General features: G+C 45.3%; 1 protein-coding gene across 1 annotated transcript; it reads left to right on the forward strand.

Moving 5' to 3' along the window:
* Positions 1-275: 275 nt before the first annotated feature.
* On the forward strand, positions 276-9,653 carry GPR15LG (G protein-coupled receptor 15 ligand). Its single transcript, XM_037049939.1, has 3 exons — positions 276-1,513; positions 3,148-3,237; positions 9,296-9,653. Exons 1-3 carry the CDS (start codon positions 1,444-1,446, stop codon positions 9,379-9,381), a joined length of 246 nt encoding a protein of 81 aa, XP_036905834.1. The 5' UTR covers positions 276-1,443; the 3' UTR covers positions 9,382-9,653.
* Positions 9,654-13,203: the final 3,550 nt, after the last annotated feature.

The raw sequence follows: 13,203 nt of genomic DNA on the forward strand, positions 1-13,203 counted from the left end.
CGCCCTCCTCTGGCTCCACTGGTCTTGATCACACCCTCTGTTTTGGCCATGCCCACTCAGCACAGCTATCAAGATTTAGAACACAGCTTGGAAAGGAAATGGGCTGGGTGGGTGACTAACATAGCGTGACATTCAGTCATTAAGCCCAGCAGCTCCAACAAGTTTCTTTGGATTGGTTTTAAAGTGTATAATATACACAACAGCATACAGGCAGTCTGTCAGATATCCCCCTGTCCCTGGTTTGCACACCAAGCTCTCTGGGAATGTCTGAATTGTGTCTCTAATGTCCAGCAACAGAGGAGGGCCAGTAAAGGGTACCATTGGCCAGTCTTGGGCAGCAAGGAGTGTCTGATGAGCTGCTGGGAACCAGGGAGATCCTAAAAAGGTGAACCACATACCACCCCCCCCCCATCTTCCCACATGCCCTTGGAGGCTTGGAACACAACCTGTTCTTTAGTTAGGAGGGCACACGTTAAGGCAAAGAATGGAAGGACACGATATTACAAGAAAAATGCAAATTCTGTGTATATCTGCACGGCTCCCTCCAGTAACAAAAGGCCGGAGGCCAGACACAGTGTCTTTCATGTCCCTGGGGCCTAAGCACACAGCCTAGCCCATGGTATGCATCTGGTGAGTAGGTGACAGCTGAGCCTCCTGCACCCATTGCCAGACTTCCCTATGCTTGTTCCTGTAGGATGTTCTTTTTCTCCATATCTTTGCTCAGGCTGATTCTGTACCTGAATTCTCTTTTATTTCATCTTAAAATACACCTCAAGGTCCAGCTGCAGCCCCACCTCCCTTAACAGCCATAGGAGCTGCTGGCTTGTTGCAGATAGCTTCTTGACTTCTCATTGAAACTTGTGAGAGAGGCAGCACTGTGCCCAGTTCACAGATAGAAAACAGACTCACAAACATTCGATGGCAAGTTCAAGTTCACAGTGCTTGTAGCAGAGCACAGATGCAAACCCAGCCTGTCTGATTCCCTGCCTTCTGCTCTCTACATTTCACTCATTGCTCAAGACTTCCCAGAGGCTTTGTAAAGGGTTTTATGGCCCTCCTCCTGCCCCATCTAAGGAATGAACAGGAAGATCTGCATGTGATGGAATTATTACTGACACTAAAAGTTAACGTTCAACCCTGGGAAGTGGCTCTTCCCTGGCAAGAGTTTCCTGCTGTAAGCACTGAGGTGAGCGCTGGAAGCTCCCAAGGCTGGGGCCTTTACAGCTCTGTTTACAGTTCACTAAATACTCTCAACTTCTTGAAAAGCTGGTTTTTTCCTCCTGGGAGGGGCTAACTCTACCCTATGTGAGAATTCCAAGGTTGTTACTGCCCTGCCCATCTGGAAACACTTCTCCCAGCCACTCTATAAAGGTCTGGGTGTCCTCAAGGGAGGACTTGGGTGGCACAGCTGCTTCCCCAGGACGTGAGATCCAGCCGCTCACCATGAGGTTTCTAGTCCTCTCCAGCCTGCTCTGCATCTTGCTTCTCTGCTTCTCCATCTTCTCCGCAGAAGGTAAGTCTGTCCCCAGGGTGTGCTAGGCCCTGAGTGTGGCTTCCAATGTCTGGAAAAGTTGGAATCAGGAAATAATGGAGGGCAAGCCCCTGGCAGGCAGTCCTGGGCCTGAAAGATGGGCTCTTCCCCCTGAATCTATGTAACACCTCACCTACAGTGAGGCAGCAAGGGTGGCTTGGGATCTTTCAGCCCCACAGTCTCCATCCACAGTCCCAACTCTCCCAAATGCACATACGAGCTAAGTAAGAGCAGTGTGCTTACCATTCAAATGCACAACCTCCCCAGCTAGATTGCTTTGCGCACCTAAGTCCTACCTAGCTAGAAATTCCAGAGCAACTTTGCTGTCTTGTATCATGCTTGGAGCACAGTAAATTTGTATTGAGTGAATGAATAAATTAATGAGTAGACTGTCTGAGCCTGAACATCCCCCAGACTCACACAATAGACACCTGTGGCAGAAGGGCTGAAAGTACATGTTGTGGGGGAATGTTCGTGTGTGCTTAGAAGTGGACGAGATTGTCCTTGTTCTGTGGATATGAATATTTATCCTTCCTGCCTTTTTTGACCAGATAGCTGAGTCTTTTGATCTTTTTATCTTGCTAACGCTCTAAAAACTGCCTACTTTTATTCCTGTTTTAGCAGTTATGGTTATTTTTAGCATTTATTGGAAGTGGGGATAAAGAAATATATGTAGGGGTGAAAACATCAGTCATTTCATGACACAAGAATAGCCATGTTCAGCATTTGGTTTATTTATTTTCAGTATTGCATGCAAGCATTTTTGTAATTGATGAATCTCTGTACTATGTTTTATCTTTTTTATTTATCACTGTATTGTTATAATGACCAAAAATACTTAATGATTAGAATTCTGGAAACATTTACAATAAAATGTCAATAGCAATTATCTCTGGACAATAAGATTATAGGAAGGATTTGTTTTCTAAAGTTTCTGCAAAGAACATTGCTGCATATATAACATGGAAAACAGTGATTAGAATTCCTCATAAATGCGGTTCATAGCAATGCATCTCAGACCTCCGTTTCAGACATGTTAGAAGTTGCTGATGTTACCTTAATGACAATTCAACAAAGACGAATGAATATCTTTCCCCATACAGATTCCCATCCATTTAGGAGTATCTCTGGCAGATACTCCAAAGTGGTGCTGTTTAACTAATACATTTTAGGTATAACTTGCCATCAAGTGAATATCCTATAATAAAATTACAACTTTGCACTATGTGGCAAAGGCATATGTATACAGAAGATGTTTTCTGTATTTAGGACAATTTTTTTAGGCTAGATTGCCAAGGGAGAATCACTGCATCAAAGGGCAGAGACACTTTTGAGGGAACTGTTTCTCAGACGAGAACACGGGGAAGACATGTTTTGGGGGCAGATTATGTCTCCACATTGACTTTGGTATTTCTGAAAAATAAATTACTTCAAGGTTCCTCCTTTACCTGGGCCTCACCATAGCCTAGCCCATCCTGAGTTTTCATGAATAAGTACTTCTAAACCCAAAGTCTTGAGAGCTGAAGCTCACACAAGTCATTCCCACACAGACCAACCTCATGGTGTCCCCACACATGCTAAGAAAGGGTCTCTGCCCCCTCTGTGTCCACCCTCAGGAAAGAGGCATCCTATGCATCCTGCCAAGCCCTGGAAAGGCAAGCTCTGCTGCTCCCCAGTTCCTAATCCTGTTCTGAGGACCCAGAAAGGTAAGCACTGTACCTGTGCACGGGGAGGAGGGATTCTGAGGACGTTATGGTCAACCCTGCCTGTCTCTGGCACCAGATGCTGGTATGGAATGGCCATAAGTAGATAAGATCTAGCCTCATGGAGCTTCTAGTCCTAGTGGGAATACTGATCACCCCCACCTCCACCAATCAACAAATTAATTATTTTGAACTGAATATGTCCTGTCAAAAGAAAGAATAGGAAGCAGATAGGAGACCAGGCACAAAGAGGGTGGAGGGTTAGGGCGCAAGCCAAGAAGCAGCAGACATAGGTGCCTGAGATGGATAAGAGGGAGGAATGGGAGACAAAGGGAAGTGGTCATGGCAGCTGTGAACTATGGCAGGGCCAGTCTTATGAGCAGGCATGTGAAGTAGCTCCCCTCACAGGGGAGATGAGGCTCTCAGGGCCAGAGAGTCCCAAAGGTACAGGCAGGCATCAGAGCTGAGCTCCATGCCAGGGTGGGGTTTGGCAGAGCAGCACTGCCCTCTCTCACAAGGCTTCAGGGGGTCACTGGGTAGTAAGGGAAGCAGGATCCAGGGAGAGCTGGCTGTGGGTACCCAGCTCTCAGCACTGGCACTCCAGGCCAGGGGTAGACTAACACATGACAGCTACCCCAGAGTGTATGTGTAGGAGTGCTGGACCTTTGTTGGCTTTTGATAGGAAGGTCCTAAAGCTTGGGATAAGCATAGTCCTCAGGGGAAAGCTGCAGAGCTGAAGGCCAGCCAGGTCCAACACAAACCCAGGGCTCCTGCCCCCATTCTTTGCAGCCTAAGACCTCCTCTCAAGGATATGAGAAGGCCCCAGCCCTGCTGGTTCCTCTGGGGCCATGGCCCTGACCAGAACTGGAGCTCCCACACTCCTCCCAGCTTCCAAGAAACCTGTGTAATGAGGGGGAGTGGGTGTGAAGGAGAAAACTGGAGGGAGACTGTATGCCTCAGCCACAGGCCACTTCTCTGGAGAAAGTGACAGCCCCCCTTCTTCCAAACCAGCAGGCATCACATGTAGCTGGAGTGGGGTAAAAATAACCAGATCTCACACTCTGAACTTGAGTGTAAGGCACTCGCCCAGCCAAGGTGGAAGGTGTGTGCACTGACTGGCTGCCTGCAACTCTGCTCCCAACAGAGGCCCTAGCCTAACAGAGGAGGAATGTTTTCATGAAATAAGAAAAAAAATCTAAGGAAGAGAGGAGTCCATCCCTAGGTGGACAGCACAGCATGCTCAAACTCTCCTATGTCCCCAACCACTACCCAAGATAAATTTGCTCAGAATCAGTAAGGAAAATCGAAGTTAAGGCTGTGTGCACAGACACATACACAGTTTGTAGGAAAGAGCCAGATTAACTCCTTGTGCACCATACAAGTACAAGGGCAGGCGTTCAGTTAGTCACGAAGTGCTTTAAAATCGTCTAGATCAGAAGTGTCAAACTCATTTTCACTGGAGGCCACATCAGCGTTGAGGTTGCTTTCAAAGGGCCAAATGTAATTTCAACTCTTTAACTGTTAAGGAGTAATTACATTTATACAGCCCTAAAATTACATTTGGCCCTTTGAAGGCAACTGCAAGGCCGATGTGTCCCCAGTGAAAATGAGTTTGACATCCCTGTTCTAGATGCATGGCTCTAATGTTGGATTTTGAATTCTTTTAGGGTAGATAGTTTTAAATTTTCATTGTAGAAACTTGCAAACAACTTAGAACAAAAAGAGCAAACCAGACATTTTTATTGGGTCCTTATTATGCAACCTCATTTAAATCCTTGGAACCACCCTGGGGAAGCATTGTTGCCATTTTACACACTGGGAAACTGAAGCTCAGAAAGACTGAGGCAGAGCCAGAAACCAGGTATATCCACCTCTTCCACTACAACAAACTGCCTCCTCAATAGACAGCATGTAAATTCAGCAGTTGACCACTCAGCACATTGATCTTTGAAGATGGTTTCATTGAACTGACCCAGAGTCCTGTCCCTGCCACTCCTCGCTGCCCCCATAGACTTAGCACAGCACTTAACATATAAAACGATGCTCAGAAAAGACACTTTAGATTGAGGAGTAATTGATAGCCCGCATGCGTGTGTCACAGCTGGTGCTATCAACTCAGGGACATGCACATGCCCCAGGGAACCACAGACTTCCAGGAAAGAAAGCACCATCTTGGTTGGAATATCTGCTCCAGCACATGCTGGTCACCTAGCTCTGCTGACCCTCAGTCTCCCCATCTGGGAAAAGGCATAATAATAGAATCTACCTCTCTGGGCTATGGTGAGGAGTCAGCCTGGCCCTGAGTACCCAGAACATGCCCAGCTGTTTCTTCAGAGGAAATCTGAGCCAGGCCACAACAGCTCAGTCAGGAGACCAGCAACTTCCACACTGGAAATGTTCTTGCCCAGGTTTGGCAGATCCACCGGCCATCATCAAGGGCTGACACTGGGGCTCCTCAATGATGTGTAATCAACAGGGGTACTGGGGTGCCAGGCTCTGGCAATTTAGCCTCTGTACCTCAGCTCACTGACATAAGTGTACCCTGTCTTTGGAAAGAGAAAATAACCTAAGGTTGCCTGGAGGATATCCCTGAGCTCACAACAGCAGCTGTGACACACATGCTGAACATCAACTACTCAATCTAAAGTGTCTTCCCAGCTGGCCAAGATGGAGGTGTAGGAAGATACCCTTGGCCTTCTCATACAACCAAAAGAAGGACAACAACAAATTTAAAAACAAAAAATAACCAGAACTGCCAGAAAACTGAGCTGTATGGAAATATGACAACCAAGGAATTAAAGAAGAAACATTCATCCAGACCAGTAGGAGGGGCAGAGAAAGGCAGCTGGAGCAGAGAGGACTCACAGCAATGTGGCAGCTGGAAGACCAGGGTGGGTAAGGCAGCGGCTGCTGGACTAGATGGTCCCACATTTGTGTGCAGAAATACTGGGAGGAACAACTAGGAAGCAAGAAAGACCTCGAAACCCAGGGTTCCAGTGCTGAAAAAGAAAGCCACAAAACCTCTGTCTGTAAAAACCTGTAGGGGTTGTGGCAGCAGGAGAAACTCCCAGCCTCACAGGAGAGTTAGTTGGATGGACCAATACAGTCCTAGAATATACGCAAACCCACCCACCAAAGAATCAGTGCCAGAAGGGCCTAATTTTCTTGCAGGTAGTGGGGAAGTGACTGAAAGCCAGCTGAAAGCTGAGCAAGAGGCATTGTTCCCTCTCAGACTCCTCCCCCACATACAGCACCACAATCCAGTAACATGGGTTACCCCACCTGGCGAACACCTAAGGTTCTGTTCCATACTACATAATGGGTGTGTGGAGACAAAAAAAATATGGCCCAAGTGAAAGAACAGATCAAAGCTCCAGAAAAAATACAACTAAGCAATGAAGAGATAGGTAACCTATCAAATGCACCATGCAAAACACTGGTAATCAGGATGCTCATAGAAATGGTTGAGTATGGTTGCAAAATGGAGGAAAAAGTAAAGGCTATGCAAAGTGAAATAAAGGGAAATGTACGGGGAACCAACAGTGAAGGGAAGGAAACCAGGACTCAAATCAACAATTTGGAGCACAAGGAAGAAATAAACATTCAACCAGAACAGAATGAAGAAACCAGAGTTAAAAAAAAAAATGAGGAAAGGCTTAGGAACCCCAGACAACTTTAAACATTCCAACAGTTGAATCACAGGGGTACCAGAAGGAGAAGAGGAAGAGCAAGAAATAAAAACCTATTTGAAAAAACAAGGAGAACTTCCCTAATCTGGCAAAGAAAATAGATTTCCAGGAAAACCAAGAAGCTCAGAGAGTCCCAAAGAAGCTGGATGCAAGTAAGCACACGCCAAGGCACATCATGACTACATTACCCAAGATTAAAGATAAGGAGAGAATCTTAAAAGCAGCAAGAGAAAAGGAAACAGTAACCAACAAAGAAGTTCCAATACGACTATCAGCTGATTTCTCAAAAGAGACCTTACAGGCAGGAAGGGGCTGGAAAGAAGTATTCCAAGTCTTGAAAGGCAAGGACCTACATCCAAGATTGCTCTACCCAGCAAAGCTTTCATTTAGAATGGAAGGACAGATAAAGTGCTTCCCAAGTTAAAAGTTCATCATCACCCAGCCCTTATTAAATGAAATGTTAAAGGGACTTATCTAAGAAAAAGAAGATAATCAAAAATGTGAACAGTAAAATGACAACAAACTCACAGCTATCAACAATTGAACCTAAAAACAAAAACAAAATAAGCAAACAGCAAACAAAATAGAACAGGAATAGAACCACAAAAATGGAGATCACATAGAGAGTTATCTGTAGAGAGGGGGAATGGGGAGAATCAGAGGGGAGAATGGGGAAAAGGGTACAGGGAATAAGAAGCATAGATGGTAGGTACAAAATACATGGAGGGGGGGTTAAGAATACTATAGGAAATGGAGAAGCCAAATTTTTGTATGTATGACCCATGGGCATGAACTAAGGTGGAGGAGAATGCTGGTGGGAGCGGGGTACAGAGTTGAAGACAATAAAGGGGAGAAAAAATGGGACAACTATAATAGTATAATCAATAAAATATATTTTAAAACATATAGAAGAAAAACTATAGCAATATTAGATAATTATGATATGGAGCTATGGATGAACTATGATATTGAAATGTATTTTTATATAGTTAGTGGTTATATAGCAGTTACTATGTATCACTGACATCTGCTAAATCATTTAGTTCTCATAATAATCCTACGAGTTGGATACTATTACTATGCCCATTTTTATAGATGAAGAGTCAAAACGTAGAGAGGTTAAGTAACTTGTTGAAGGTCACACAGCTAGTAAGTGGTACAGCTGCCTCTACCAAATGATCTGGCTCCAGATTGTATGTTCTTTTATTTTTTAATTCATTCATATAATTTACTTTTTCTCTTTTACCATGAAATTATTTATTTATTTATTTATTTTTAGCATTTTCTCTTTTTATTGCACTTTTCATTGCCATTTAGCCTCCTTTGCCCCCTTCACCTCTTGCTACCATCACACTGCTGTCTATGTCCATGGTTCTTTTAACCTTTTTGTTTAATCCCTCTACCTCCTAAGATCCTCACTCCCCATAACTGTCATCCTGCTCCCTATCTCTGAGCCTGTCTGTATTTTGCTTGGTAGTTCAGTTTGTTCATTAGATTCCACATATGAGTGAAACTATGTTCTTAACTATCACACTGCCTTGCATACATTCATAATCTGGAAACAGAAGGAGAAAAAAAGAATAAACTCATTACCATAACTTAATAGCCCTCTCATTCATATTTCCTTTGTTTTTCATGCAAAATATTTGCCTGGTTTTATGTTTATTGCACATCATTTTTTAATTTTTAAAATGGACATTACATCATAATTATTTTTCTTTATGCTACAACAGTCTTCATACAGTATTTCATCACTATTAGATATTTTCATCATCATGTAATACCTTTATTAATTAACCTTTTTTTTAACTGTAGGATATTCAGATTGTTTCCAGAAATTTTTCCAGTTTGAAAACAAAACTATGAAGAAAAGCTCAGGCTATGCATTTTTTCTTTTTTTTTCTTTGATTATTCCTCTCATAAATGGAATTAGTTTGTCAAGACATGCAAATGTAAGTTTGCCACACACATTGCTTCAGAGCGCTCGCTGTCTGAAAAGAGGTAGCTAGATGGGTCCAAGGGTCTGCAAATACGTGTGGACAGACTCTTCTACCCAGCCCATCAGAAACAGGCCCCCAAGACCCTCAGGTTCAATGGACTCTGCTCTTGACATAGCCAACTGAACAGATAAGCCACCTTCTCTCCATCTTCTGCTAATAAATCAGACTTTTCCCAGATGGGACTCAAACAGCTTGGACTGGTTATGATTATCATGAAAGTCTCATTTTGATCTTCCAGAAAGGAGAGTAGAATCTGATTTGTGCTTTGATTTTTTTTAATCTTTGTGTCTAGAAATGAATCTTAATTGTGTTTTTCCTTCTCTCCATCACTGACTCTGCCTGCCTCTCTGCCTGCTCATTGCTCCTTCCCAGGACACCGTGTGAGAATCTGCAAGCCATGCAAGTCGAAGCCCCAGTCCAACACTTGGGTAGTACCGGGGGCACTCCCACAGGTGTAGTGTTTCCAAAACAAGGCTCGGTTTCTGGCCTCCATTTCCACTTGGCCCCTCCAGCGCTGGTAGTCAAGATTCCGCCACTGGCACATGGAAGCTATAAATTCAGAGACTCTGAGCCTGCTGGGGTGCAGGATAAGAGGCAACCCAGAGCAGCTGACCAGCACTGCCAAGGCTCAGTTGTTCTAGCTATGTCTAGCCTCCAATAATTTGTATCCCATGGCCCCTGAGGGAATCCCTTTCTATCTTTCTTATGAAAATCTGCTGGAAAGGACATACAAATAAATGTTAAGTAAATAAATAACCAAAATGTATGGCACATCCTTGTTTGAGAAAGTCCATGAGAGAACCTGAGCCACAGCTTCCTGCTAAAGGAAACCTGTCCCCAAGCTTCTCCAGCAAGCCACCTCTTCATTGCATCACATCTAACAATGAGAGGGGAGCATGAGAAATAGTGACAATAGCAAGGGTCTTTGTTCAACACCCCAGTATTCAAATCCCAGTCCTGACCAGGGTTTCCCTTTTCTGGGCAAAAAAGAGCACAGGGCCTCTTCAGAGGGTTGACAGGAGGCTCCAGCTCGTAAATGAATGTGCAATGCCCACAAGCAAAGGACTGGGTCACAGAGGACTTGGTTCAGGGAAGTTCCTGCCTCCCTGCCCGCACCCCATGGGGAGTGTTTCTGCCCACAGTGAATGCAGAGCTACAGAACTGCTGCTCAAAGGGGACAGATGGCCCAGGTCTAAGAGGCTTATCTCTCAATAAAGCTCCCTTCTAATCTGATTCCCCCAGCAAGGTGAGAAGCTCCTCCATGCACCGTCCCCACAGCCATGTCTGAGACTGACAGGCCCAGCAAGCACAAGCCTGATGGACAAAGGTTCTCTGATACAGGCCTCTGGAAATGTGGTTCCAGGGTGGCCAGAAGTCCTTGCTTGTCATAGATAAGCCAGACCTTTCACTTCCTTTCAGAAGCATCATTCATGGGCTTGCTCGCTCACTCAGTCTCTCACTCATTCCTTCCAGGGGTAGGTAATGGTCAGACTGGGAGATTCTCAGGCTCAGGGATGAACAAATATGGTTTTGAGGGCTGAGAAGCAATCATGGCTCCATGAAGTAATGAGCACTGAGGTAAGAGGGCTGGGCGTGAGAGAGGGAGTGAGATGAAGAGCTGGTGCTTGACCTGAGTTATGGAAGACTTTCAGCTGGAGAAGGGGTTTGTGGGGTGGGGTGTAATGAAGTAGAGGTGCAGCAAGTGTCAGGCAGGAAAACTAGAGTTTTTCAGGAAAATTCAGCAACTGGACAACAAGACCGAGTGACAAAAGGGGAGCCGAGGATTCAGTCTGGGGCCATGGGAGAACCAAGAATGCCACCAGATATTTAAAGTTTATCCTGAGGATGATGAAGAGCCAGGGATGTTTGTAAGCAGGAGAGAATATAGGTAGGGAAAGCTATTAGAAGGAGATAGAATGTGCTAGAACTAAGGCAGGGCAATGGGCAAGGTAGAGAGGGGAGGAATAGAAGGGTTTCTAAATAGCCTNGTAATGAAGTAGAGGTGCAGCAAGTGTCAGGCAGGAAAACTAGAGTATTTCAGGAAAATTCAGCAACTGGACAACAAGACCGAGTGACAAAAGGGGAGCCGAGGATTCAGTCTGGGGCCATGGGAGAGCCAAGAATGCCACCAGATATTTAAAGTTTATCCTGAGGATGATGAAGAGCCAGGGATGTTTATAAGCAGGAGAGAATATAGGTAGGGAAAGCTATTAGAAGGAGATAGAATGTGCTAGAACTAAGGCAGGGCAATGGGCAAGGTAGAGAGGGGAGGAATAGAAGGGTTTCTAAATAGCCTTGCAGACTTGGCAGCTATGTGGGCTATGTGGACAAATCCACAGTGACCATTCCTGTGCTGTGTAGGACTCCCACCTAGAATTCCCTTGGCAAGGTGAACCCCTCACTTTTCAGCAATGCAAGAGGGCTGGCCCTTCCAGATCCTTGTCACTCACCCTTTTCCTCTACTATTCACCTGCCCCCCACCCCCAACTCCCCCCAAAGAGGTAAAGAATACAATCTCACACAAAATTATACACTTGTACTCAAGAGTCAACTGGGAAGAAAAATTCAAAGACTATGTGCCCGGCCACTGAACCAAATCCCTCTTTATGCTCCAGAAGCACAAGCCCCCAAAGCCTCAGCTTCTTTGAGGGGTGCAGTAAGGGAGGTCAGACATTTAATGTACACAAATAAAGGGAAGACACAGCCTGGCCTGCGAGAAAAGGAGGAGGGGCAGCAATGCAGTGTTCACAGCTCTGAGCCACTGTCCTTTGGGATATGGTGCCCTAAAGAGACCAGATGAAATGTGCAGTGATTCAGAGGGGCCTTCAAGGGACATGAGTCCCTCAGAGCAGCCCAGGCCAAATGGGGGAGGTGTGAAAGGGAGCCAAGGACTCAGCCCCTGCCTGCCTGGCCTGCCCCATCTGTCCTTCCTCTGAGGAGTGGCAGAGAGCCTGATTCCCAAGCAAATAGAAGTGCCTGCGCAGAGATAGAGACCAAATGCCAGGGACATTCTTTCCCTCTGTCACCTATGGGACGCCACTGCCAGAACTTGCCACATGCATTTTTAATCTTGATGGAAGAACTTTGCCCTTGAAGGGTAGATTGAGTCTACAGTGGCAATCTTGTGCATAAGGCCAGTCCAAGTTATTGGGCACCCTATGAGATTACAAGGAAATCCCAAACACCTGTAAGTGACTTTTAGTTGGAAAACTGGAATTCTTCTGTTGCCCTAATTGATTCTGTGAAGAATCTAGACATATTTGCAGGTTACAGTAATGTCATTAGAGAAGTATGCAGTCTCCATGGCAACTAAAGGGGGCCCACACTCTCTGTGTGAGACACCTGTATGTTGACAGCTGCAAGCTTCACAGACTGAGTTAGCTTCAAATGATGGCTCTGTCACGTGCCCACTATGTGACATCAGGGAGGTCAGATGACCTCTCAGAACCTCAGGTTCCCCATTTGTAAAATGAGACTGAAATCACCTTTCACAGAAGGCTATTAGGGAGAGTAAATGAGAAAATGAGAAATGCCTGACTCTGAAATTACCAATCTGCTTCCACCAAACTAAAAATATCCAGGCCTCACCCTCTTCCCACCCCCACTCAAGGTGGGGTCCTCCTGGACCAATTTCATCCCTAGCTGTTTTAAAGCATCCTGTTGGGCACCACGTGCACTTTACAGCCCTTTACCCACTCACTCTGCTGATCATCTCTGAGCTTATGTCTGGGCAAACTGTTTAGGGTAGACACTTCTTGGAGCCCTGCAGAGGCCATGCCCTGCAGGGCTCTGGTTAATGTCCATGCGGGACCCTACACATGACTCCCCTGATTTGCTCTGCAGCCATTTTTCCCTGCCTTGAAAACATCATAAAATTTCTAGAATGTGAGTGTGTCCAGGGCTTTAGTTTGGTCTCTGAGACAGTGGCTGGTCCTTGCCCATTTACTAGCAGCCTGGTAACATGTGGACAGCTTTAGAGGCAACTGGCAAACTTTCTATCAACAACAGCTCCCTAGAAAAGGTCTTTTGCTCATTTAATGTTTAATCTGTCAAATTTGCCCTGGTCATTGTGGCTCAGTTGGTTGGAGCATCATCCCAAGCACCAGAAGTTTGGAGGTTTGATTTCTGATAAGGGCACACACCTGGGTTCTGGGTTCAATCCCCCGTCGGGACACGTATGGGAGGTGGCCAATTGATGTCTCTCTTTCACATCGATGTTTCTTTCTTTCTTCCTTTCTCTCTCTAAAATCTATAAACATTTAAAAAATAATCTTTCAAAC

Source organism: Sturnira hondurensis, unplaced genomic scaffold, assembly GCF_014824575.4.
Source record: "Sturnira hondurensis isolate 20B ecotype Veracruz unplaced genomic scaffold, ASM1482457v3 Scaffold0006496, whole genome shotgun sequence".
In the NCBI taxonomy this organism is placed as follows: Eukaryota; Metazoa; Chordata; class Mammalia; order Chiroptera; family Phyllostomidae; genus Sturnira; species Sturnira hondurensis.

What these genes read in the sequence shown, in the direction of transcription:
- GPR15LG (XM_037049939.1), top strand. Translation starts at nt 1,444, where the DNA reads ATGAGGTTTCTAGTCCTCTCCAGCCTGCTCTGCATCTTGCTTCTCTGC. An exon ending in CTCCATCTTCTCCGCAGAAG is followed by an intron (nt 1,514 to 3,147) that starts GTAAGTCTGTCC and finishes GTCCACCCTCAG; the next exon opens with GAAAGAGGCATCCTATGCAT. An exon ending in TGTTCTGAGGACCCAGAAAG is followed by an intron (nt 3,238 to 9,295) that starts GTAAGCACTGTA and finishes GCTCCTTCCCAG; the next exon opens with GACACCGTGTGAGAATCTGC.